At 36.2% G+C, this 22,928-nt stretch overlaps 5 protein-coding genes across 10 annotated transcripts; 3 read left to right on the top strand and 2 right to left on the bottom strand.

The window, feature by feature from the left end:
• The first annotated feature begins 1,225 nt into the window (after positions 1-1,225).
• LOC147945088 (peptidyl-prolyl cis-trans isomerase FKBP20-2, chloroplastic-like) lies at positions 1,226-3,050 on the top strand. Its single transcript, XM_087451659.1, has 7 exons — positions 1,226-1,350; positions 1,459-1,531; positions 1,608-1,792; positions 1,918-2,027; positions 2,129-2,237; positions 2,339-2,415; positions 2,723-3,050. Exons 1-7 carry the CDS (start codon positions 1,302-1,304, stop codon positions 2,843-2,845), a joined length of 726 nt encoding a protein of 241 aa, XP_087307785.1. The 5' UTR covers positions 1,226-1,301; the 3' UTR covers positions 2,846-3,050.
• A 493-nt stretch (positions 3,051-3,543) lies between these two features.
• Positions 3,544-5,734, top strand: LOC147945087 (putative U3 small nucleolar RNA-associated protein 11). Its single transcript, XM_087451660.1, has 9 exons — positions 3,544-3,732; positions 3,949-4,022; positions 4,114-4,204; positions 4,467-4,558; positions 4,664-4,757; positions 4,840-4,919; positions 5,100-5,180; positions 5,263-5,362; positions 5,445-5,734. The coding sequence occupies exons 2-9, from the start codon at positions 3,967-3,969 to the stop codon at positions 5,535-5,537; spliced, it is 687 nt and encodes a 228-aa protein (XP_087307786.1). The 5' UTR covers positions 3,544-3,732; positions 3,949-3,966; the 3' UTR covers positions 5,538-5,734.
• A 985-nt stretch (positions 5,735-6,719) lies between these two features.
• Positions 6,720-11,516, top strand: LOC147945086 (protein ARABIDILLO 2-like). The gene is made up of 10 exons (XM_087451655.1): positions 6,720-6,961; positions 7,295-8,915; positions 9,003-9,083; positions 9,382-9,513; positions 9,613-9,828; positions 9,939-10,033; positions 10,193-10,256; positions 10,330-10,505; positions 10,609-10,915; positions 11,004-11,516. Exons 2-10 carry the CDS (start codon positions 7,398-7,400, stop codon positions 11,205-11,207), a joined length of 2,793 nt encoding a protein of 930 aa, XP_087307781.1. The 5' UTR covers positions 6,720-6,961; positions 7,295-7,397; the 3' UTR covers positions 11,208-11,516.
• On the bottom strand, positions 11,450-14,050 carry LOC147945085 (uncharacterized). 3 transcript variants are annotated; one of them, XM_087451656.1, is made up of 12 exons: positions 13,848-13,967; positions 13,586-13,690; positions 13,290-13,374; positions 13,144-13,195; positions 13,024-13,044; positions 12,821-12,925; positions 12,636-12,698; positions 12,462-12,527; positions 12,350-12,388; positions 12,155-12,274; positions 11,983-12,075; positions 11,450-11,890 (listed from the first exon to the last, which is right to left on the bottom strand). In XM_087451656.1, exons 2-12 carry the CDS (start codon positions 13,674-13,676, stop codon positions 11,606-11,608), a joined length of 1,020 nt encoding a protein of 339 aa, XP_087307782.1. In that variant the 5' UTR covers positions 13,677-13,690; positions 13,848-13,967; the 3' UTR covers positions 11,450-11,605. The 3 variants fall into 3 exon arrangements, with proteins under 3 accessions (XP_087307782.1, XP_087307784.1, XP_087307783.1); XM_087451658.1 differs by lacking the exon at positions 13,024-13,044 and having other exon boundaries at positions 13,126-13,195; positions 13,848-14,050; XM_087451657.1 differs by lacking the exons at positions 13,024-13,044; positions 13,848-13,967 and having other exon boundaries at positions 13,126-13,195; positions 13,586-13,819.
• Positions 14,051-14,758: 708 nt separating this feature from the next.
• LOC104789798 (ATPase 7, plasma membrane-type-like) lies at positions 14,759-21,973 on the bottom strand. Of its 4 annotated transcripts, XM_087451653.1 has the most exons (24): positions 21,881-21,973; positions 21,151-21,349; positions 20,000-20,044; positions 19,689-19,795; positions 19,450-19,569; positions 19,250-19,348; positions 18,973-19,110; positions 18,761-18,895; positions 18,491-18,670; positions 18,197-18,403; positions 17,995-18,114; positions 17,779-17,898; positions 17,567-17,689; positions 17,393-17,497; positions 17,147-17,291; positions 16,907-17,062; positions 16,583-16,821; positions 16,458-16,490; positions 16,283-16,364; positions 16,027-16,187; positions 15,729-15,941; positions 15,443-15,625; positions 15,163-15,341; positions 14,759-15,068 (listed from the first exon to the last, which is right to left on the bottom strand). In XM_087451653.1, exons 4-24 carry the CDS (start codon positions 19,740-19,742, stop codon positions 14,969-14,971), a joined length of 2,892 nt encoding a protein of 963 aa, XP_087307779.1. In that variant the 5' UTR covers positions 19,743-19,795; positions 20,000-20,044; positions 21,151-21,349; positions 21,881-21,973; the 3' UTR covers positions 14,759-14,968. The 4 variants fall into 4 exon arrangements, with proteins under 4 accessions (XP_087307779.1, XP_087307780.1, XP_087307778.1 ...); XM_087451654.1 differs by lacking the exons at positions 21,151-21,349; positions 21,881-21,973 and adding an exon at positions 20,481-20,702; XM_087451652.1 differs by lacking the exons at positions 21,151-21,349; positions 21,881-21,973 and having other exon boundaries at positions 20,000-20,120.
• Between the last annotated feature and the right edge of the window lie 955 nt (positions 21,974-22,928).

Genomic DNA, 22,928 nt, shown 5'->3' with positions numbered 1-22,928 from the left:
TAAATCCGGTTTAAAAAAATGAAATAAAAATAATGTTTAAATATAACTTAAAAAATTCACATATTTTTCTTATATTCGCGTTTATACACTGACCTAATCTAGTTATCTATAGATTATAAATTGAGTAATCTTTATTTATCTCCAAAATGTAAATAATTATTATATAATAACTAATTGATATCTGAAAGTAGGATCAATCCTCACAAATTTTATATGTTTGGTTAGTTACGAAATTTTAAAATGTGGCAGTTCAAAAATAATTTGAACATCACGAGATTGGTTTTTGTTTAATATTCTTGAAATATTGGGATATTTTTTTGCAGTATTAACAATTATATTTTAAAGAGCTAACATTGTTGGAAAACATTTGACTTCAGAACTTAAAAAGCTAAAATTAATAAGGATAAACTGTGATAAAAAGTTTATCATAATTGAAAAATCCGAATAGACAGTACTTATATATGTGAAAAGAAAATTTATTTAATAATTATAGGAAAATTAAAAAATCTTAAAAATAAAAGGATTACAATTAATATTTTTGAAAGTATATAAAACAAAAGTAATCTATTATATCACTAATTCTAATAGGAAAATTATCTATTAAGTTACTAATTTCAATAGGAAAATATGTGCAATTAATAAGGAAAATATTTACAATTTTAATTGCAATTATTATTCATTATAATCATATAGTAAAAAGAAATATATACAGAAAGTGATTAAAGTAGGAAAAGGTTTAATGTGTTAAAATTAGTGATTAACATAATGTAAGAAAATATCTCAAAATAAGAAATTAATGTAATTTTCTTAAGTTTTATAATCAGTGAATGATTTGATAACGTATTCAATATAATGTTATTATATAATCTTTGGTTTTCAAAGTTAGTAACTCATGTGATCGCGACATGTGTCAATTTAACAATTAAAATTTTTGTCATGTGTTATACAAAAAAACTTTGTTTTAACATATTTGTAAATTATAAAAAATTGAAAATTTAAACAATTTAATAATTATAAAAAGATAGTTTCAGCGTGTTTTGGTTTGGATATTATTTGGGTGAAATATTTCAGATAATTAAACCGAAGAAGAAATCGGTTTCATCAAACATTAAACAACAAAAATAAATCCTAAACCAGAAACTAACTATACTTGGTGTCAAATTTCAATATGAAAACTCCGAGTCCAAATCTTAATAAATTAAAAATAGAGGGGGCAAAACATAATATTATCCATGAAATTAAAACGCGGAAGAACTTAGGATAAAATTGGATTCTGCAAGAATCGCCGGAGGGAGAAAGCTATGGTGATGATTTTATCAACTCCTCTCTATCCAAGTCTTACACTTCTACGTGAGTTCCTCTCTCTCTCTCTCTCTCTCAAAACTTCCATTGATTTCCCGATTTAGTAAGCTGGGCTTCTTGGGCAAAATAGGATTAAAGCTTGTAAAAATCTTGTAGGTGAAACAAAAGTATCGTTATCTCGTAACAAACGCTCAGTATGTTCACTGAGTGAAGAACCAAAAGACCAAAGGTAAATTTTGCAACTTTGAGAGATTCTGGAGATAAAGCCAGGTTTTTTTTTTAATAGTATAAAATAAAAATTGCAGCTTGAGGAGGAGAAGTGTTGTTTATGTATTGGCTACTACGCCGTGTTTGTTGTTTCCGGCGTTGTTTTCATATGCGAAGACTAAATCTAAGAGCCCTTATGATGAGAGACGGTTACTAGAACAGAACAAGAGGATCCAAAGAGAGAACAATGCTCCTGACGAGTTTCCTAACTTTGTTAGAGAAGGTTTAAGCTTTTTTTACTACACTTTTTCTTGTTTTTTATTGAAAGAGTATTGGTTCTTATTGAATGAACATGGGGAGCTTATTGGTCTTTTTGTTTGTGTTTATGTTTTTGTTGATATAGTGCAGGTTTTGAGGTTAAGGTTGTAGCTTCAGATAATTATGTTAAGGCTGATTCTGGCCTCATATATCGGGACTTCAATGTTGGTCAAGGTGATTGCCCTAAAGATGGTCAGCAGGTACTAACTTTTCTCTATGTTCCATTGAACAAACAACAACTTATTCTGGAGTTAGATTTGTTTATGGAATTGGTTATACAACTTTGTTGGTATTTGGATAGGTGATTTTTCACTATATTGGCTATAATGAGTCCGGAAGGCGAATAGACAGTACTTATATACAGGGCTCTCCTGCTAGAATTCGCATGGGAACCAATGCACTTGTTCCAGGCAAGTTACGAAGACATTAACCTGCCCTTTTAGTAATATGATGTTAATGATGAATCTTCTCTGAAAGGAAACAGATTGAAGATTGTTTTTTGTGGATGCAGGATTTGAAATGGGAATTCGTGACATGAAGCCTGGTGGGAGAAGAAGGATTATCATCCCTCCAGAATTGGGACCTCCGGTTAGTTTCTACTTTCTACTCTATCCTTAACACTCACTTCCTAAGTGTAAATGTGTTTAAACTGTAAACATGATTAGTAGTTCATAGTTAGGTTTAGACATCAGGATCATCCTCTACCATTACCAACAATGTTTTTAAATGGAATTACTAGCTTGAGGCTGCTCGTTAGGACAACCGAAGCTCGTCTAAGACATATGTAAATCGATGTACATTAGTCTTTACAGTGTAAAAACTGTCTTCACCTTGGTTGATCGTCTTTTTGACAAAACTATGTTCATTGTCTTTGATCATTGGGCTCTCTAACCAGGTGGGACCTTCGACCTTCTTCAGCTCGAAACAATTTGAAGTTTTCGACGTGGAGTTGCTCAGCATCCAGAATTGTGAGAGGAGGACAATAATAGGGTTCTACTCAGATGTCACATGCAGTTAACTTTGCAAGTAATCTACATCACTAAGCTTTTTCCATTGAATCTGCAAAGAAACAAGAAAAAACCAAAATATTCTTTGCTTAGGCATCATTATTATCGTATGGGAGGGTTTCTTGGAGAGATGGAAATTACATTACATAGAGAGAGGTAAAGAACATGTATTGTAAAGTTTCGACCTTTTGTCATAATCATAGTTTACTTTTGATACTTTGGTTGATCACGCTCTAAGCGTTTGAAGCATTTTTGTCATATTCCGTATCTCTGTTTCGTTTCCAAATCTGTGCGTTCGTCAAGATTGAAGGCTTGAAGCAATGGCATCCCAAACTTTTTCTCTACCTCCTTTTCCTTCTTTATTTTATATTTTCTACCCCAACTTTTGGCACTCTTTAGGAAACATCCCAAACAATTCAATAAGTTGTCTAAAGATAAATTAAAATTGGGAACGGTAGATGCTCAAGGCTCCTCACATTTGGGAAAGTTAATTACTACAAAAATTTCATCGAAAGACCCGTTCGTTAAACATCAATTATCTAACGTTTGTAATAACTCTTCAATGAGTATTATTAACGCAACAAATTTTATCATTATGTGTGGAAACTATAATTTGCAAGTACGTAGTAGAGAGAGCAGCCAAATCGATTACAAGGGTAAATAAGTAATTGAGACAACGCCTCCATTGAAATTAAACCTTTAGTCTCAGCCAGAAGGTTTCGGTTTCAGTTGTCTTTTATCCCTCAAAAACCCTAAACTCTTGGTCTGTCTCGCCGACTTCTCTACCCCTCTCCAGAAATCGAGTTTCAGGTCATCGGTGTTCCCGGCGATTGCTTCTTCTACTTTCATCTTTTTATCCTGGACGTCATCTAACTTCTAGGGTTCCCCTGTAATTCACGTGAGATAATACTTTGGCTTTTTGCCTTTTTCCCTTTTCCTCTTTTCTCAATTCAGCATCAGTTCATAGTTAGGTTTAGACTTTAGGATGTTCAGACTTGTAATTAGGTTTTAGTATAAAATTCATTAAGTTCATGAACTCGAGTAGGTTTAGACGTTTAAGATGATGTTTAAGCTCTCTCTTAATCCTAGAGTTTTCGTGTGACTGTATTTGCAGAGTTAAGAGCCATCAAACATGTCGTCTCTGCGTAATTGTGTTCCACGGCCTGCTCATAAGGAGCGATCTCAGCCGTAAGTTTGGATTTGCTCTTCTTCTTTCTTCGTTTTTGTTTTGCCAAATTTCTCTTTTTTATATTAAAGTTTGGATTTTTATATGTATCAGGCAAGCGAGAAAGAAGTTTGGTCTCCTCGAGAAGCATAAGGATTATGTTATCCGAGCTAAAGCTTATCACAAAAAGCAGGATACTTTAAAGGTACCACTTACACACACTCTCTGTTTTGCAATTGTATCTTTGCTATGATTCTGCTGTTGAGAGGTCTCAGGGCTTTAGCAGAATATGTTTATGTAGTAGTCTTTCAAGTATAGACATTTGTTGGTTTAAGTGATTGATTGACTGGTTTATATCTGTGAGATAGCTAAAGAAACTCAAAACCATTCAAGGCATTATTCTTAGCTAGCTTGTGTTGTAGAGTTCAGCTTCTCTAACGCCGTTTTTATTCTTAATTTTACTGTAGATACTTAGGCAGAAGGCGGCATTCAAGAATCCAGATGAATTCAACTTTAAGATGATCAATAGTAAAACAGAACGTGGAAATCATAGACCAAAGTAAACATATCTAATTTTGTCGTTTTCACCATTTCTTTTGTTACTCTCATGGTTCCTCGCCTTTTCTCCTTGGTCTGTATATTTTGACAAAGATATTGTTTTCAGGGATGAGGTAAATAAATACTCTGCGGAAGAGCTCATGATAATGAAGACCCAAGATATAGGATATGTGTTCCAAAAATGGCAGAGTGAGAAAAACGTAAGTAGTCTTTCCTCATTCACTGCCCGAGAGCTTTCTGGTTGCAATCATATTCATCCATTATTCTCTTTATCTTTTGTAGAAAATTGACAAGCTTACTTCATCACTTCAATGTACTGAGGGTCAGTCAAGCCGTAGACATGTTTACTATGCAGAAGACAGGTTAATCCCAACGTTTTAGTCCTTTCTTACTTGGTGCAGCTTTTTCATACTTTTCTCTTTCAATGTGATTCTTCATATTAGACACTGGAAAACCTCGTTTCCTCAAGATTCAAAAGACATTAATGGTACCACGTTAATTACGTTGTGTTATGATCTGTAACGCTGGTGCTTCTTTATCAGAGAGGAGGCTAGAGAACTGGAGTCAGAAAGTAGAAGCAGAAGTGATATCTCTGCGAGAGGGATCCCGAGAGATATTAAAAAGTATGTCTCTGAAATGCATTAGATGTTTCCAAGGGTATCATAGGTATAAGCAATACTCATCATCTTCTATTTCTTGAAACAGGAAAATGGATAGGTCTTATAGAGACCTTGAGGCACGGAGGAGCAGGGCTAATAATTTGGAAAAGTTATACGCGGATATGTCAATGCAGAAGGAATTACAGGTAATAATATCATCAGTCTCCAAATGTTTAATGCAACTAGAAGTAGAACAATCTCTGATTAAGAGGCTTTTTAAATGGACAGAAAAAGGGTCGCAAACGTAAGCTGCGTGAAGACGAGATACTCAATCCAAATGGTAAACCAGTATACAAATGGCGGGCAGATAGAAAGCGTTGAAGAAAAGCAGAGTTTTAATTATAAGTTTTTGATCTCCCTTCCCTGCAAACGTTAGATGCAAACTTTGATGGGACATTTTTTGTTTACTTTAAAACTTTTCTTGTTGCATATCTGGAAAAGTTTGCTAATGGGATTGACGAAATTGAAACACATGGAGCCAAAATAGTTATGATATCGAAGATTGAAGACTTTGAATGTTTTCCCCTCTTAACATAAAGTTCTCGTTACAAGAAAAGAGACTGTTTATTAATAGCAATAGTTAATGTGCACTTTTCTCTTTTATAATTTGGCTTTTACCTAAAATGTGCAAATCTTACTCTAAACGACTGTTGTTGAACTCGGTTCTTATTTTGGTCTTCGATTTCTGAAAGAAGACTTTTTCGACTTTTGTGAGAGAGAGATAAAAAGTAATGGGATTTTTAAAATCTACATGATTTGGTATGAGTTTAGATTTTGAATTAAATCCTTAACTATTAAAGAAAAACATCCCTCTTTGGCATAAAACACATGTCATACATGGTTTATGATTGTTTCTGCTTAAAAACAAATTAGTCTTAAAAATTATATAAGAAGTATCATAAAAGCCACTACTTAATTATGAAATAATCTTCACTATTAAAGGCATAAGACACATGTCGCCCTGTGTTGATGATATGCGTTATTAGTACTTAAATTTAAGTCTAAAATTAGTAAAACCTATTACTAAATTATAAAACAAAGTTATATTAGATATGTAATTAATTATTTACCAAAAAGTTAATTATATTGACATATGAAATTAATGATTAAAAAGTATTTGATTGATCATACAAAAAGTTGTGTTACTTTTTTTTTTTTACAATTCAATGTAAATGTGACAAAAAACGGTTAATTCGTTAAAATGTCATTATATTTTTCGAATCAAAATTTAAATAAGTTTTGATATAATATACATATTACCCACGAAAACTCGATTAACATTAGTACCATTACATTATTTTTATAACGATCCATGGCGATATTACTTATCTTTATTCATAAACAAGGTTTACCACATTTTAGAACACTAGTCAAACAAAAAAAAAGTGAAAAATAACATATATCAAAAATATTCAAAAGAAAATGGTAACATTAAGTAAAAAATCTTAATTAACTTTGAAAGAAAAAAAAAGAAAAGAAAAAAGAAAAAAGAAGAAAAGAGGAGTGGTAATTAGTAATATATAATGTACCGTGCAAAGGAGGTGATTGAAGCTCTCTTACAATTTGCAAATTCCTCCTATATGAGCTGTGGTTTCAACACCGCCCTTCTCGTCTCTTTCTCTTTCTCTCTCTCTCTTTCTTCATCTTCATTACCCAATTCCTCAAATTCTCCCTTCTTTCTCTGTCTCTCGGAATAAGAGAAGAGAAAGGTCCTCTCTTTTTTCTCGAAAGGTGATTACTTTAAGGTGTGTTTTGCCCTCTTCCTCTCTTTTGTGTGTTAAAAATACAGTTTCTTTAGCCTTCGCCTGAATTCTCTCCGACCATCATCATCATCACTCTTTTCACTTTTTCCAATGGAGCTTTGTCTGAATTGAATTCGAATAGTTAAAGGCCAGAGATTTGTGTTTCTTTTTTTAAGTCTGTCTTGTCTATTCGAGGGTTTTTGTTCTCATTCTCAGTTCTGTCCATTTTTGTTGAATTTGGTTTCTCTAGTTTTGGGAGCTAACCATTGGGTTATTCTAAATTTTACAAATTGGTGGACTTGTTTTGATCTTTTATGTTTCTTCTTGTTTCTACAGGTTTGGATTATATCTATTGCGGAGTAGGATCTGTTTTAATTTTGGTAGCTGCTAGAGGGATTTCTCATTTAGAGTGTGTGTATTTATACATCTGATCAAAGATATGAGTCGTAGGGTGCGGCAGAGAGTGGAGGAAAAAGGAAAGAACAAGCTTGAGTCACCAAGTTATCGTTATCCTCTGATTGGTAACGACGAGGATGTTGCACCTAAGGTTGAAGATTATGCGGATTGGACTAGTTTGCCTTATGATACAGTACTTTATCTGTTTACTCGATTGAATTATCGCGATAGAGCTAGCTTAGCATCCACTTGTAGGACATGGAGAAGCCTTGGTGCTTCTTCTTGTCTGTGGAATTCGTTGGATCTTCGTGCTCACAAGTTTGATCTTTCGATGGCACCTACTCTTGCAACTAGGTGTGCTCATCTTCAGAAGATTAGGTTTCGTGGCGTTGACTCTGCTGATGCCATCATTCATTTGAGAGCAAGGAAACTGCTTGAAATTAGCGGCGACTATTGTAGGAAGATTACGGATGCTACATTGTCTATGATTGCTGCACGACATGAAGCTCTTGAGAGCCTTCAACTTGGACCTGACTTCTGTGAGAAGATCACTAGTGATGCTATAAGAGTTATAGCCTTTTGCTGTCCTAAACTGAAAAAGCTACGGGTTTCTGGCATGAGGGATATTACTTCTGAGGCTATAGAGTCTTTGGCGAAACATTGTCCACAGCTCAGTGATCTTGGATTCATAGATTGTCTGAACATTAACGAAGAAGCACTGGGAAAAGTTGTGTCTGTTCGCTACCTCTCTGTTGCCGGGACATCAAACATAAAGTGGAAAGTTGCATTAGATAATTGGGAGAAGCTACCGAAATTGACCTGTTTGGATGTCTCCAGAACCACCATTGACCATATTGCAGTTTCGCGGCTGTTGAAATCATCGCAGAGCTTGAAAGTTTTGTGTGCTTTAAACTGCCCTTTTCTCGAAGAGGATAAAAGTTTCAGCTCCAATAAATTCAAAGGGAAGGTCTTGCTTGCTATGTTTACCAATACTTTTGATGAGCTGGCTTCTATATTTGCCGACAACTCAAAGAAACCAAAGGATATATTTGCTTACTGGAGAGATTTGATTAAAAAGGATAAAAGCATCGATGAAATAATGCTTTGGATTGAGTGGATCATTTCTCATACACTTCTACGAATTGCAGAGAGCAGTTCACAAGGAGTTAACGAGTTCTGGCTGAATCAGGGAGCTACATTGCTTCTTAGTTTAATGCAAAGCACACAAGAGGATGTCCAAGAGCGAGCAGCCACAGGACTTGCAACTTTCATCGTTGTTGATGATGAGAATGCTAGTATAGACTGTGGAAGAGCCGAAGCAGTTATGCGAGATGGAGGGATCCGACTTCTTCTAGAACTTGCTAAATCTTGGCGAGAAGGTCTTCAGTCAGAAGCTGCAAAGGCTATTGCAAACTTGTCAGTAAATGCTAAAGTTGCAAAGGCCGTTGCCGACGAAGGAGGGATCAGTGTTCTTGCTGGTTTGGCAAAGTCTATGAATAGACTTGTGGCTGAAGAAGCTGCTGGTGGGCTATGGAATCTCTCTGTTGGAGAGGAGCATAAGGTAAGGTCCTCTTGTAAAGAGTTAAACACACTTGAACCTTTTGCTCTTTTTAACTAACATGGTTGTTTCTTGTTTATTTTTTATTAGAACGCGATTGCTCAAGCTGGAGGAGTGAATGCGTTAGTCGATCTTATCTTTAGATGGCCAACTGGCTGTGATGGAGTTCTGGTACACGCTTGCCACCTTTAAAACCTTGCACTTTTGATTTGGAAATATCCAAAATTAACACTTCTGGCTACTTATTATGGTGCGAAGATTGATTATAAAAACTACTACGTGTTCACACAGGGATTTATAATGTAAACCTTTAGTTTATCCGTTTGTGTTATGGTTCACGAAAAATACAAAGATTTGCTAGATTTGGTAGTCTTAATTTGTGGTGCTAGTTGTTAGTAGTTACTATGTTCTTTTAGTGTTATTATTGGTTCTTTCTAAAAGAAGATATCTACCTTTTTTGTGTGATTAGGAACGTGCTGCTGGGGCGTTAGCGAACTTAGCAGCAGACGACAAATGCAGCACGGAAGTTGCAAAAGCAGGAGGTGTTCATGCCTTGGTGATGTTAGCTCGGAATTGCAAGTATGAAGGGGCTCAAGAACAGGTACGTCATTGTTTTCGAATGCACCTCATTATTATTTTTTAATTAACTTTGCTTGTGAAATTTTGAGTGACGGATTTCTGACAAATTGTCCTTTTTCAGGCGGCTCGTGCTTTGGCTAATCTAGCTGCTCATGGTGATAGCAACAATAATAATGCTGCTGTTGGACAAGAGGCTGGTGCATTAGATGCTCTTGTTCAGCTTACGCAATCGCTACATGATGGTGTTAAACAGGAAGCTGCTGGCGCTCTTTGGAATTTATCATTCGATGACAAGAATCGAGAATCCATTGCTGCATTTGGTGGTGTTGAAGCCTTGGTAATATGTTTCCTTTTCTATCTGTTTTAATTTTGTATATTTCATTTATGTGTTTCAGCTTCACCTTCAGGCAACTTATCACTTCTTTCTGATCATATAATTTATAATAGGTGGCACTTGCGAAGTCCTGTTCAAATGCATCCACAGGTCTCCAAGAGAGAGCAGCTGGTGCTCTTTGGGGACTATCTGTCTCAGAAGCAAACAGGTGCAACCCTTTGAATTTATTTATTAATTTGTTATCGTATGCTTGGATGTGTGCATATGTTGATGCAGCTTGTATATATCAATGCAGCTTTCGAGCTGCATCAAAGCAATTTACGTAAAACCTTAATTGTTTATTTATTTTATGATATTTTTCTATCAGCATTGCAATTGGTCGTGATGGTGGTATACCGCCTCTGATTGCTCTTGCAGGATCTGAAGCTGAGGTAATTTGTTTCCTTGTAAGTTCCCATGTCCTACCCTTTAAAGTTCATCTAATCTTGCTTTTACCTTTTCCAGGATGTACATGAAACTGCTGCAGGAGCTCTGTGGAATCTTGCTTTTAACCCTGGTAACGCTCTGCGGATTGTGGAGGAAGGGGGAGTTAAATCACTTGTTCACCTCTGCTTGACTTCTGTTTCCAAAATGGCTCGTTTCATGGCAGCATTAGCATTGGCTTACATGTTTGATGGAAGGTAATGAAAGCTTAATTAATATCACATTAAAGATACATATTTGGCATATTTCTCTGTTATACTAAATCTGACTTTGATCTTATCTATCTATTTTATTATACAGGATGGATGAATACGCGATGATAGGGACTTCATCGGAAAGTGCATCTAAAAGTGTTACCTTAAATGGTGCTAGAATGATGGCTCTTAAACACATTGGAGCATTTATTAAAACTTTCATGGAGCACCAAATCTTTACAGGTGGTGCTTTATCATTTGCTCCATCTATGTTAGCACAAGTCGCAGAGAAAGCTCGAATCCCAGAAGCTGGCCACTTGAGATGCAGTGGTTCCGAAATTGGAAGATTTGTTGCAATGTTGCGAAACCATGATGATACACTCAAAGCTTGTGCAGCTTTTGCGCTTCTTCAGGTATTTTTCACTTTTTATTTTGTTTTGTTTTGTTTGTCTGTGTTTTTTTCAGTCAGTTGCACTTTAATACTAACCGATGAAATTGCAGTTTACAATACCTGGAGGTCGTCACGCAATGCATCACGCAAGCTTGATGCAGAACGCTGGAGAAGCAAGAGCCTTGCGTTCAGCAGCTGCAGCTGCGAATGTGCCTCGTGGAGCCAGGATCTTTGCGAAAATTGTGCTTCGCAATCTCGAGCATCATCAGGCAGAATCTTCTAAAGGAAAGAAAGTATCTTATAATAGGATTTGATCCTTTTTCTTAGCAAATCATAGTGATAGAATACCTCTGCATCTCTCGAACTATACAAGTCAAGCTTCAGGCTCATGCTGCAAAGAATCAGAATTTGCCTCAGAAGATGTTTGATTGGATTGAAGACAGAAAGCTGTTGTGATATATATATGTGGACTTATGTTTCTTTGTCTCGTTCGGAGATTTTCTGTAATAACATCAATGGCGTTCTTACATCCCTTTTTCTTTTAAGGCTCTATCCATTTCTTGTGACATATATATTTGACATTTTATCATTAATATAAGAACCTTTTGAGAAGGATTTTGGAATACTTTTCTTGTTTTACCGTCAAGTTACAGATTTATCACATGACGAATGTGTTTAGTAAGAAGACATACAACAACAGAGAACATCAGAATCAGACATGACGCAGCACAAGCTGAAGCTGATCAACTTCTGGACCAATCAGATCCATAATAACAGTCCCTACACTTGGAAGCCACTGGGGTGAGGAAGATGACTCGGAAACTGACATTGTTGTGAATGATGACGATGATGCTTTGTCAGAGAGGTATGGCACTATATGCTTCTTCATGTCTGCTTGAGATATCTGAAGATGATTTCCAGAGACGTTAACGAACTTCACCTTTCCAGCTTCATCCAAGGTTCTCAAACCGATCCAGTCCTCAGTATAGAGCTTGGTCTACAAAAGGAAAAAAATCCAAACATTTACCATACCCGGATGTAACTGCAGAACCAAGCCATTTGAAACAATGATTGAAGAGTTTAAATTACCTCTTGCGGCGGAAGAATGGTCTTAAAAGACCCATCAGGATAATATCCAAACCATGAGGTCTCTTTAGGAATCAGTATTGTGTCATGCTCAAACTGATATTCAATATAAAAAGCATTACCATCAATAGAAACTTGTACGTTAATAGCAGAGAAGCGGGCTTCGATGACTCACCATAATAAGCACAAGATTTTCCAAGCTTGAGAACCTCTCTTTATAAGTAGAGTTCTTGACTGGATATTCATTGTTTAGCTTTGGGAGAAACCTACAACCTTCCATGTAACCAGCTATGTCCTATATGAAGGCATTAAGTTATAACAAGAATGACAAGCCCGACACTTCTAAACCTTTAACAGGAAAACAACTTACAGTTGGGATTTTGAGAAAACCACTAGGAGCCAAATGTTCCTGAAACTCAAAACAGATGTACTTAGTTTAACAGAAAAACTCACGCAGAAGCAGATAAAATACTCCTTCATACCTGCAAATAGTCGCTATAGATCTCTGCTTTGATCATACTGTCCAACATGATGCAAATCCATGTAGCCTGCAAAAATCAAGACAACATTAACAAAAAAAAGTTCCCATGTCAATGGCAGTGTTATTATTCTAGAAGAAACCAAAATGTTGGAAGGAGTTAAGTTAAGTTACTTACGCCGCAGAAAGGAATCGATGCAGTACCCGCATGAGGACCCGCCACCGATACAAAATTCTTAACCTATTAACCGCAAACAATCATTAGAGGATAATATATTATATATGATTGAGAAAGGAAACCTAATACAAATATATTAAGGATTCATACACATATATAGGCATATGCACGTTTATGGGACTTACAGGTGGTGCTCCATCACAAAACTCAATGAGAGCACGGCCGATCATGTTACCCTGAGAAAGCCCCACAATGCTGTAACCATCACTAAGCTCAGGCATACTTTTCACCTGTAGGATTAAAACATTACATATATAATGAAAATAGTACTTTCGAAAGCCAAAACTTAGCAAACAAACACTTGATGCAGTATTAGTATATATCTGACCTTGTCACAAACAGCAGACGTCTGCAAAAACACACAAAGAAAAAAAAACCAAAAAATCAGATACTTATTTTATTTCCAGCATAGAATCATACAGTTTCCAACATGTAACAAAATCACTACCTGATCAAGGAGGGGCATGGTCCATGAGTCCCATGAGCCATTCCCAATCTCCCTGAATTTTACCAAAAAAAACACAATAAAAACCAAAATTTTGAGCCATATCTGAATGTGTTTGGTGGTATAATAAATAAAGAGGGAGAACATACAAGCAATATCCTTGAGAACCAGACCAATCACTTAAAAGCTCTGTGAATTGTTTCACTCCTCCATTACTGCATTTATCCCCAATTCCTGATGAAAGCAAAACACACACACAAACAAACCCCTTTTTACTTTCTTTTTCCGGAGATTTGGGAATTCCAAAACCTAAAATACCCTTAGAGAAAGCGATTGAATGTTTAATTAACTAAAAAAAGAAGATGATTGTTGCTGTATCTATCTACTCATTCAAAAACGATCCCAATGACTTAAAAAGAAGAAAAGGGGGAAAATTGATAATTACCATGCAGAACTATGAAAGGAACAGAAGAAGCAACTGAGAGGTAACTGCAGAAGATTAGGGCAACAATAATCGCTTCCTTAAGAAACGCCATTTTTGTTTCTTCCTCTGATTTGATTTGATGAATTTTAAGACACAACAACAAACCGATCAAACTCAACTACTTCCTTATCCGAAAACAGAATCTCTAAATCTAGGGGGGTTTTGTTTGGTGGGAGAAGAAACTAAAGAAAACAAGATTTTGTAAAAGATAAAACTCCGGTACCGGAACAAACTCCCCCGGCGAAGTCTTTTTTAGTCTCGTCGTCTCCGACCGGATTTAATAATATTATTATCTCCAAAGATCGCTCTGTACTTTGTACGATGAGATTTTATTTAACTCTTGTGTGGGCGTGTTCTTCTTATCTGCAGTTAAGCACGTGCGTACCACGCGTTAGTAAGTTAGTTGACTTTTAGTTGGCTTGTCTTATCCACGCGCGGCTTAAGCGTGTGGTGAGTGTTATATAAATTAGACAGAACAGTAGTCGCAGTTCCAATTTGATTATTAGAGAAACAAAACAAAACAAATCAACGTTGCGTGTCTTTTTGATTCTCTCTCTTTTAATTGCTGTGCTTACGTACGAATGGTATAAACTCTGTAAAGTTAATCTTCGAATGATGATGGTTAAAAACAATTATCTAGTAACTTTGAATTCTTTTACAATAAGGTAAATCCATTACAAAATCAAAGACAGTCAACTAGATCTCACAGTTACAAGATCAACACATCGGGCGTGTTCGTTTCGTTGACGCAGGCGGCAGCGGCAGCGGCAGCAACTGCGGCAAACGCAACTTTTTTTATCGCCGCAACTAATCGACGTCCAAAATTAGAATTAGCGTTCGCCGCAGCGTCTTGCCGCAAGCACCTGCGGCAACCAAACGAATAACAATACATGCGGCTGCCGCAACCGCAGATACTTGCGGCAACGAAACGAACAGGCTCATCTAATATTAATTTCTCTTCCTTCTTTTAGCAACTCATCTCGAGAATCTTTAATGTTATACGATGATTGAATAGAACTAAAAATTTAGTTACTATATTCTAAACACTTTCTTTTCTTTCCAATGTATGAAGAGAGACCGAATCAAGAGCTAACATTAAAAGAGTGTGTGCTGCTTTATAAAGGGCCGAACAAAAAACCCATCAAAATATGAATTTTCATCAAATAAAAAAGTAGTAAAGTTACAGGCATCAAATGAAAGATTACAACATGAGACATCTTCCAACAAGATATCAAATTTAATGTCATTATCAAGAAGAATTAGTAATACATATATAGAAGAAGAAAAAAAGAAATGATAAAATGAATTAAGAGCAGAGATCGAGACTCTCTCTCTCTCTCTCTCTCAGATTGTGTAGTTGTTGTTGTTGACATCGTTAAGATCATAGCCTTTCAGCTTTGCAGATGATTCGACTTTCCCCTTCAATGTCTGAAGCTCTCTCATTCTGCAGTTTTCATCAGAAATTTAAAACACCCATGAGATTGATACCAACAACACTCTCTACTATACATGTTAGTTAAAACTATCAGATATCTAACCTTGCAATTTCTGCGCGTCTTTTTGCTTCTTCAGCCATATTGTTAAGCTCCGTTGGGCTATTATTTCTCTCATACACTGGCTTTTGACCCGTCTCTAGACCATGTTGTGTACGCTTCTCGGTGGCCCACGCAGCCATCCGTTCTTCTTTGCCAAAATCCTTCTTGCCTGTGAGTGCAATCTGGAAACAAATCACGAGTTCTAGACTAGTTAGGCAAATGTAATTGTCAAGTACTCAAATTTTATAGTAAAGAGATTTCGTCTTTGTATTCTACTACATACCCTCCCCTCGACCATTCGGTTCCATGATTTGCCACTAAGAGCATAACGGACTAGGAATTTGATAGGATCAAGTAACATGTAAGTTACTATGTTGAATATCCAGATAACTCCAGTCCAACCCCATCCAATGCTTCTGATTCCAGCAAAAGGCCATGTTGCCATTGCTGATATCCCAGATGCAATCTATTTAAAAATACACAATTTGATTTCATTAACAAATTGTATTATGAAGAGGGTTATAAGCAATTATGGGAGAGGATAAGAGAGTTGAGGAAAGTCTCTTTACCAGCTGAGCAATTAGGAAAGCAACTACAAGAAGAAAACCGGGACGCTCAACAAATGACCAGCTCCTGGAACGGGTCACGAAGATCAACGCTTGGCTGATTGTGCTGATTTGAAGATAGACCGCGGAAGCCATCTGTTCATTCAAATGTGCAGCCACTTTCTTGTCTTTCATGTCAAAATGGTGCTGGTTGAAGTTTCTCACATGGAAAATGTTCTACCACAAAAAGGGAAAGTTATATTCTGCTGACACTTGAAATTAGAGTCAAAACAAAGAGAAGGATAATTAATGTGTAGCTTACAGGGAAGAAGTTGGTTTCGTATGCTGCCCAGAAAAACACAACAGTCATGATTGCCAAGTAAGTTCCAAGTACAACACCAGTAGCGAAAATTTCCTTGAGTTTCCAACAATCTGGAGTTGGAGAAGGCTTGACTCTGTCCTTAGATATGGTCATGATCGTACCTTTTTAACATAAAACCAAATTTATCAGAGTTAATGCTTCAAGAACCAGCAAATCCTTAAGCTGAATCATAAAAAAAAAGTTAACAGTAACTAACCATCGTTAAGGATTGCAATCACAAGAACCATGAATGGAGGGAAGTCAAACTCCCAGAAGACACAGAGAAGCATGAAACCCATCTGTAACACAGACATTGAAAAAATGTGTTATCAGATGAAAAATACGACCACGTAGTTGTGAAAATCTGATGCCTTTTCGATGTAGAAACTTACCACAATACGAATAGTGATAGAAACAGCGTATATCTGCAAAATGAAGGTTAAAAAATTATCAATTTAAGCATCTTAAATTTAAACTGTCAGGTAAATAAGTCACTGAGGCTGAAGCATTTATGTACCGTGTAATTTTTCATTCTCTGGAAAATTGCACGGCTAGTCAAGACAGCACTGATGATAACACTAAGCCCGGGTTCTGTTAAGACAATATCAGAAGCACTCCGAGCAGCATCAGTTGCATCATCCACAGCAATTCCAATATCAGCTTTCTTCAAGGCAGGTGCGTCATTCACTCCATCACCAGTCATACCGCATATGTGTTTTCGGGATTGTAATCTCTTCACAATTTCATACTTATGTTCTAACAATTAGAAAAAAAAAGGTGTTTGTCAGATATTTCCGAAAGATCATAGTTACAAATGTAGTTTTAAAGTAAGTAACTTTACCAGGAAAGACTCCTGCAAAACCGTCTGCTTTCTCAATAAGTTCATCAATGTTAACTCCTTCAGCGTTGTTCTCAGTGAGTAAAGATGAAGACGGGTACATGTTAGTGCCCATTCCGAGCCTTCTTCCTGTTTCTTTGGCAATTGCAAGCTGGTCACCTGTAATAATTTTGATTTTTGACAATTTAGTAAGGTAGTAGGAGCTAAATATATATAGAAAGGAGCTAAAGACTGGCTTCGTACCTGTGATCATTTTAACACTGACTCCAAGATGAAGTGCTCGCTCAATTGTCTGTGCACTGTCATGACGAGGAGGATCAAACAGAGGAAGAAGAGCTACGAAGTCCCATGGACCACCTTCGCCTTTAACATCACCATCTGGTACTTCCTATTATTGAATAAGGATTTTTACAACGTAATCACATCAGGAGATATTCCATTAAAAACAAGTGCAGATTTTACTTGTAAAACTAGTTAATCATGTCTCACCTGGTATGCCAACCCAAGGGATCTTAGGCCACGTTCTGCAAATTTGTCGATTGTAGCATGTACCTTGTCCTTGATTTCTGATTTGTTGTGTGCCATATCCAAAATCTAGAGAAGGAAAAATTGTCAGAATGATCTCTCAGAAAACAATGGGTAAACTTAAGGTAAAGTTGTAACCTCCTCAGGAGCGCCTTTGCTGACACGGTGCATTTTGCCTTCTCCGTCTAAGTACGTTAATGCAGTTCTTCTATTAGCTGGACTGAATGGAAGAAAATGAAGTTCTTGAATTCCGGCACGTGCCTGAAGACAAAGTATCAGATCAATACATCATAGTTTATATACGAGTTAGTTGTATCTAGTTTACGGAAAGTTGAGTCTTGAGTCAATACCTCTTTCGGGTCTGACAACATTGAAACAATTGCAGTATCGATAGCATCTTGGTTCTCTAAACGTGCAGCTCTTGCAGCCATAAGCACAGCCATATCTTTGTCAATACCCCTCTTAAACACCTGTAACAAAAAGAGATAAAAGTGCTTTTATTACATCATCGTCCCCAACCTATCAGGATCTGTAACTATCAAGTAAGTAGAAAGAAAGATGCAAACCTCGATCAGATTCTTATCCACGGAAAGCTTGTTTAGCGTGAGAGTACCTGTTTTGTCACTACACAAAACATCCATTCCTGCCATTTCTTCAATGGCTGTCATTCTCTTTGTTATGGCACCCTGAAATGGATTGTAAAGTCATTATACTGAAACACTAAATCAACAAAAATTAACTGACTCTGTCTTTAAGACTTGTACTGACCTGTTGAGCCAAGCGATGAGCACCAATTGCCATTGTAACAGATAGAACAGTAGGCATAGCAATGGGGATTCCACCAATCAACAAGACAAGAAGGTTATCAATACCAACACGGTACCCTCTCTTTTGGAGACCGTATATAACGACGATTTCAATCGCCATTCCTACTGCAATAGAGCAGATACAGAAATTTCCTATTGCTGTCAAAACCTGGAAACCAATAGACAAAAGTTTATATTTAGTCACTGACTCCAAATACCTTTGAAATTTTTATTTTACTCTTAAGTGTGAACAAACCTTTTGGAAGTGGCCAACATGGGTGGTACTGTCCACAAGATGAGCCGCCTTTCCAAAGAAAGTGTGGACACCAGTCGCAATAACAACTGCTTCAATTTCACCTTGCTTGCAAGTTGAACCAGAGTACACTGAAGAACCGGGATTTTTGGTCACTGGAAGAGATTCACCTGTGAGTGCTGACTGGAGAGAATATAAAACTAGCCAAGATTAGCCGAAAGAGAGATAAGGATACAGAGCTATGATATCCTCATATATAGAAGTTGAACTTGCCTGGTCAATCTTTAAAGGGTCTCCTTCAAGAAGACGAGCATCAGCAGGAATGATATCTCCCAGTTTGATACTAACTATATCTCCTGGAACCAACTCAGCTGCATCTATCTCGTTCCATTTCCCATCGCGGATGGACTAAAACAGTTGAATAATAAATAAGTAATCTACTACAATCAAATTTTTAAATGAACACAACTAAAAGGAATAAATACCTTCGCTTTAGGGGCTAACTGAGCCATGAGAGCCGCAGCTGCATTTCCAGCATTGTTTTCTTCTACAAAACTGATTGTCGAGTTTATCAAAAGTAAAACCACAATACCAACGAAGTCGTGATAATCCGGTGGCTTGCCCTGAACAGTTGAGACAAATTAGTTTCATCAGTCTTAAAATTGTTTTAAGAATCTGCGGTAAGCCGAGACCATCAACAATTCATGTATTTATGTATTGTTGAATAATGAACGGAGTCATGAGAAGGAACAAAAGACGTACTCCTCCATGTGCAAGACCAATGGCCATCAGGGCTGCAGCTTCCATGACCCATGAAAGTGGATTCCACATAAACCCCAAGAACTTGAGTATCTTACTCTCCTGCAGAACCAAATATAAAGAGAGATCAACATAAGATTTAAAAGAGAGAGAACAAGAAAAGTAATGGATAAATGTGAGACTGAAAAGTTGTATCTTTTAACCTTTTTCTCCTCAAGTTTGTTGTAACCAAACAAGGTAAGTCTCTCCTGCACTTCATTGGTGGTCAACCCTTCTTTCGTGCATTTGAGATGTTGAAAAACCTCTTCAACGGGAACATTTTCCTGCAACGATCCATGAGAAATAGCAATCAGTCATAGTTTCTATAATTACTTCTTAAATAGCTATCCAAAGCAAATATCTGCAAACAAAAAAAGTGGCGATGTATAAAAAAATCACATACCAGATCAACGCTCTCCGTGGTGATAGCCTTGAGAGATTCTGATATGTCCGTCATATCGAACTTCCTTTTTGCTTGAGCCGGAAGTTACTAAAACTCAGTTATGAAATCTACAATGGCAGCAGGTAATTATTTAATTAACGCATCATTAAAAGACTACATATTTTGCTTCTTCCTGAAGATAATACAAGACCACTTTTTTTTATCATCAAGCATAACACTTTCTTCTACATACTCAACTCAGACGAAAAGTTATAATTTGAAATCTATGCAGACGTTAAATCAAAAACAAGAAATGCAGAATAAACACTTACCAGGAGGACCAGAAAAAACCTTCACCAAAGCATCACCCGTTAGCCCTTTCACAAAGGAAACAAGACAAGCTTTTAAAACCAGGGGCAAATCGGGGAGTTGAGACGAATGTGTAATGGAGGCAAACATATAAAGAAGACAATAAGGTCTATATAATAACGAGTTCAAAGATTTGCCGGCCAAATTAACCCAATGCAGGAAGAAAGCTGACTCATTCATAACGCCACTAATTCAATATTTCTTCTTTTTTTAATTTGTCATTGTTGTTACCGTAAAAATGTAAACTAAAATAAGGATTTAAAAAAAAAAAAACACAAGATCTGAGAAATTCCTTTACCAATGTACATTTTGAAGACGTAGAAGGAGTAGCCTCTCTCACCATCTACCGACATTAGGGTAGTAATTAATCTAAACTACACTACTTGATATAATAAAAGATTAGCCCTATTCCTTAAGTTTGTTTTCTCTTTGTTAACATTTTACCTCTCCGTAAGAAACCTAGATTGTAACTCGTGCTCCTAGCAATCAGGAGAAGAAAAATTCTCAAAAGTCAAAAAGATTCTGACTAAGAAGAAGATGTTAATGTCTAAGGTCGAGCCAAGCAAAGAAGCATTGACCTCTGTTTTTGCCTATTGAAAAGATTAGAGGGACAAAAAAATCAAAAGAAAACAATTGGCACACGCGTCGAATAATTTGATCAAAAAATTCTTTATTTCACCGTTAATCGCATTATTGTAGCATAACAAACGGTCCTATTCTTAGAACGTGAAAGGAAACTCTCTCAAAATGTAAAAATTTCTATAATAAAACAATTCAAGATAGTAGTGGTAATCCATGATGTTGGGATATATTTTTAATTGTCTACGCTAATCAGGATATTCGGAGATTCTTGAGAGCTTAAACACCCTCCATTATAGCAAAAAAATCAAGAATATTAAAATATATAACAAGTTTATATTTGACCATATAAGTCTTCAGAAGACAAAAGAACCATTTAGTGGACAACAACAATTTTTATAGCCGGACGTCTTTTGGACAAGTTTCTTGCCTTCTGTTTTCTTATAGTTTAATTAGATAGATTCTAAAGAGAAAGATCCATGGCCGTACCAAATTACGTGAAGATAATTAAATTAAGGGGTGAAATGTGGTGTACCTTGTTGGATGTGACATCAGGGTCAAGAAGTATACATAGGCATCAATAATGTCAAGTGGAGAAAGCCTGTTAACAACATAAAGCTTCCTATGGTCCTGTAGTTTTTCCATTGAACTATTTTGGAGCTGTAGACCTCCAGTAGCTGAAGCCGAAAACAATGGTTTCTGTGCCACTCGTGAACTGGTCTTAGCTTCTTTGCCTGATAAAGAAAAGAGTACGCCAATTGAGAAGTTACATATATCCAACAGTGGTTGTAAAAGATGTTAAACAATACAAGTTGTCAGACTCTAGATTGGTCTTAACTCTAAACTCAGTAAAAAAGCAAAATTTGGAGAAGAATGAGACACAGTTCATGAAGAATAAAGATTTTCTTGTACTACATTAACGAAGTAGCAGAATGTAGTAAACATAATCTCCACACAAAACATAGGGTGATTTGACGAAAATTTCATTTGGGAATTTTGACGAACAACTGGTGGGCAGATTAATTAAGTCAAGGCAATTTTTATCTATGTAACGCGAGATGTTGTTAGACGAGTGAGAAGACTACTACACATAAAAAAAAAAAACTTGATCAATTGCCAAAATTGGATTGAAGGCTTTAAAAAAGTAAATAACAAACGCGATCGATCAAAGCCACAATGATTTCACGTGTTATTAACATGTTCATAGCATTAACACGTTTAAGACGTTCGGTGGTCCTTTTACTACTTACAAATACATACATTACCTGTAGATGTCGTCGTAACGGTCACTTGCCTAATTCCCTTCTTTTTATTCAGTTTTTTTATTTGGATGTTCGATTTAATATGGAAATGAAATTAAAATTGAATAATTTCCAATTGAGTTTTAAGTAGAGTTTTTTATGGCAACCTGTATTACAAATTTTCGTTAGGTATTTTTGTATGAAATGGTCATCCACTATTACGTACATTAGACATATAATAAGTGTCACACTCACACATCACATTTTCTCAACCAAAATATGACTACTTCAAGATTGTCAAAAAAGAAAAAAAAAAAAAAAAAAAAAAAAGATGACTACTTCAAGGGGTTCAGTCGAAAGATGAATCATTCTCTTTGTTTGTTGGGGCCTCCACTTCCTGGACTCTGTCTTTATTATTTTCTTCCCCCCCCCCCCCCCCCCCCAAGGACCCATTCTACTAAAGTCATTATTAATGTGTTTGCCTAGTTTGTAAATACTTATGTATTTGCAACATTTCTATGCACTTTTCAAAAAATAGCAATTCATTTATTTTCTCTATATTTCACTATACTTATTAAGAAAACCCACATGTAATGAATTGAAATGAATACATTATAAGTAATTTGTGTACAATTTTAAAATAAAAGACATTTTGGTAGTTTTGTCTAGCGAGCAAATAATAGTATTGGAGAAGAAGATACACAAGAAAACGAGACGGGACACATGTATTTTCGAAGCAGACGAATTAGATGCCTGTTTGGTCCTTTTATAAATAAGTTTATAATTACCTCCAAAGACTCACTTTAAAAGTGTCTCTTTAAAGGAAGGTCGGTCATATAGGCGGTGATGATGACTCTTTTGGAACAAAGTGATTGGTAAAGAAGAAAAACTAGAAAGCTTAAAAAAGGAAAAAAAGAAAAAATGCACGTGGTTTTGTTCTATTCATTTTAAAGACATCTTTTTCCGATGAGGAAAAATAACACTTTTCACCGTTTTTAGCTCCAGCTTTTCACCATCCTGCCGTTTTTTCCCCCACTTTTATCGATGCTTTTTCTTCATCTTGGACCTTAGC

This window comes from Camelina sativa, chromosome 5 (assembly GCF_030686135.1).
Source record: "Camelina sativa cultivar CO46 ecotype springtype chromosome 5, ASM3068613v1".
In the NCBI taxonomy this organism is placed as follows: domain Eukaryota; kingdom Viridiplantae; phylum Streptophyta; class Magnoliopsida; order Brassicales; family Brassicaceae; genus Camelina; species Camelina sativa.
This window is presented reverse-complemented; position numbering and strand designations above follow the sequence as displayed.

Bases quoted from the DNA above. Each gene is read 5' to 3' on its own strand.
- LOC147945085 (XM_087451656.1), bottom strand. From the start codon at position 13,676: ATGGCGTTTCTTAAGGAAGCGATTATTGTTGCCCTAATCTTCTGCAGT. The intron at 13,375-13,585 runs GTAATTATCAAT...TGCTTTCATCAG, and splicing joins TCCTTTCATAGTTCTGCATG to GAATTGGGGATAAATGCAGT. The intron at 12,926-13,023 runs GTCAGATATATA...TTAATCCTACAG, and splicing joins CGTCTGCTGTTTGTGACAAG to GTGAAAAGTATGCCTGAGCT.
- LOC104789798 (XM_087451653.1), bottom strand. From the start codon at position 19,742: ATGACGGACATATCAGAATCTCTCAAGGCTATCACCACGGAGAGCGTT. The intron at 18,896-18,972 runs GTATTTATTCCT...CAACTGTTTTAG, and splicing joins AGTTAGCCCCTAAAGCGAAG to TCCATCCGCGATGGGAAATG. The intron at 15,342-15,442 runs GTATGTAGTAGA...ATTTGTTTCCAG, and splicing joins ACCGAATGGTCGAGGGGAGG to ATTGCACTCACAGGCAAGAA.
- LOC147945087 (XM_087451660.1), top strand. From the start codon at position 3,967: ATGTCGTCTCTGCGTAATTGTGTTCCACGGCCTGCTCATAAGGAGCGA. The intron at 4,758-4,839 runs GTAAGTAGTCTT...TATCTTTTGTAG, and splicing joins AATGGCAGAGTGAGAAAAAC to AAAATTGACAAGCTTACTTC. The intron at 5,363-5,444 runs GTAATAATATCA...TTAAATGGACAG, and splicing joins CAATGCAGAAGGAATTACAG to AAAAAGGGTCGCAAACGTAA.
- LOC147945088 (XM_087451659.1), top strand. From the start codon at position 1,302: ATGGTGATGATTTTATCAACTCCTCTCTATCCAAGTCTTACACTTCTA. The intron at 1,351-1,458 runs GTGAGTTCCTCT...AAAATCTTGTAG, and splicing joins TCCAAGTCTTACACTTCTAC to GTGAAACAAAAGTATCGTTA. The intron at 2,238-2,338 runs GCAAGTTACGAA...TTGTGGATGCAG, and splicing joins AACCAATGCACTTGTTCCAG to GATTTGAAATGGGAATTCGT.
- LOC147945086 (XM_087451655.1), top strand. From the start codon at position 7,398: ATGAGTCGTAGGGTGCGGCAGAGAGTGGAGGAAAAAGGAAAGAACAAG. The intron at 9,084-9,381 runs GTACACGCTTGC...TTGTGTGATTAG, and splicing joins CTGGCTGTGATGGAGTTCTG to GAACGTGCTGCTGGGGCGTT. The intron at 10,034-10,192 runs GTGCAACCCTTT...TTTTTCTATCAG, and splicing joins TCTGTCTCAGAAGCAAACAG to CATTGCAATTGGTCGTGATG.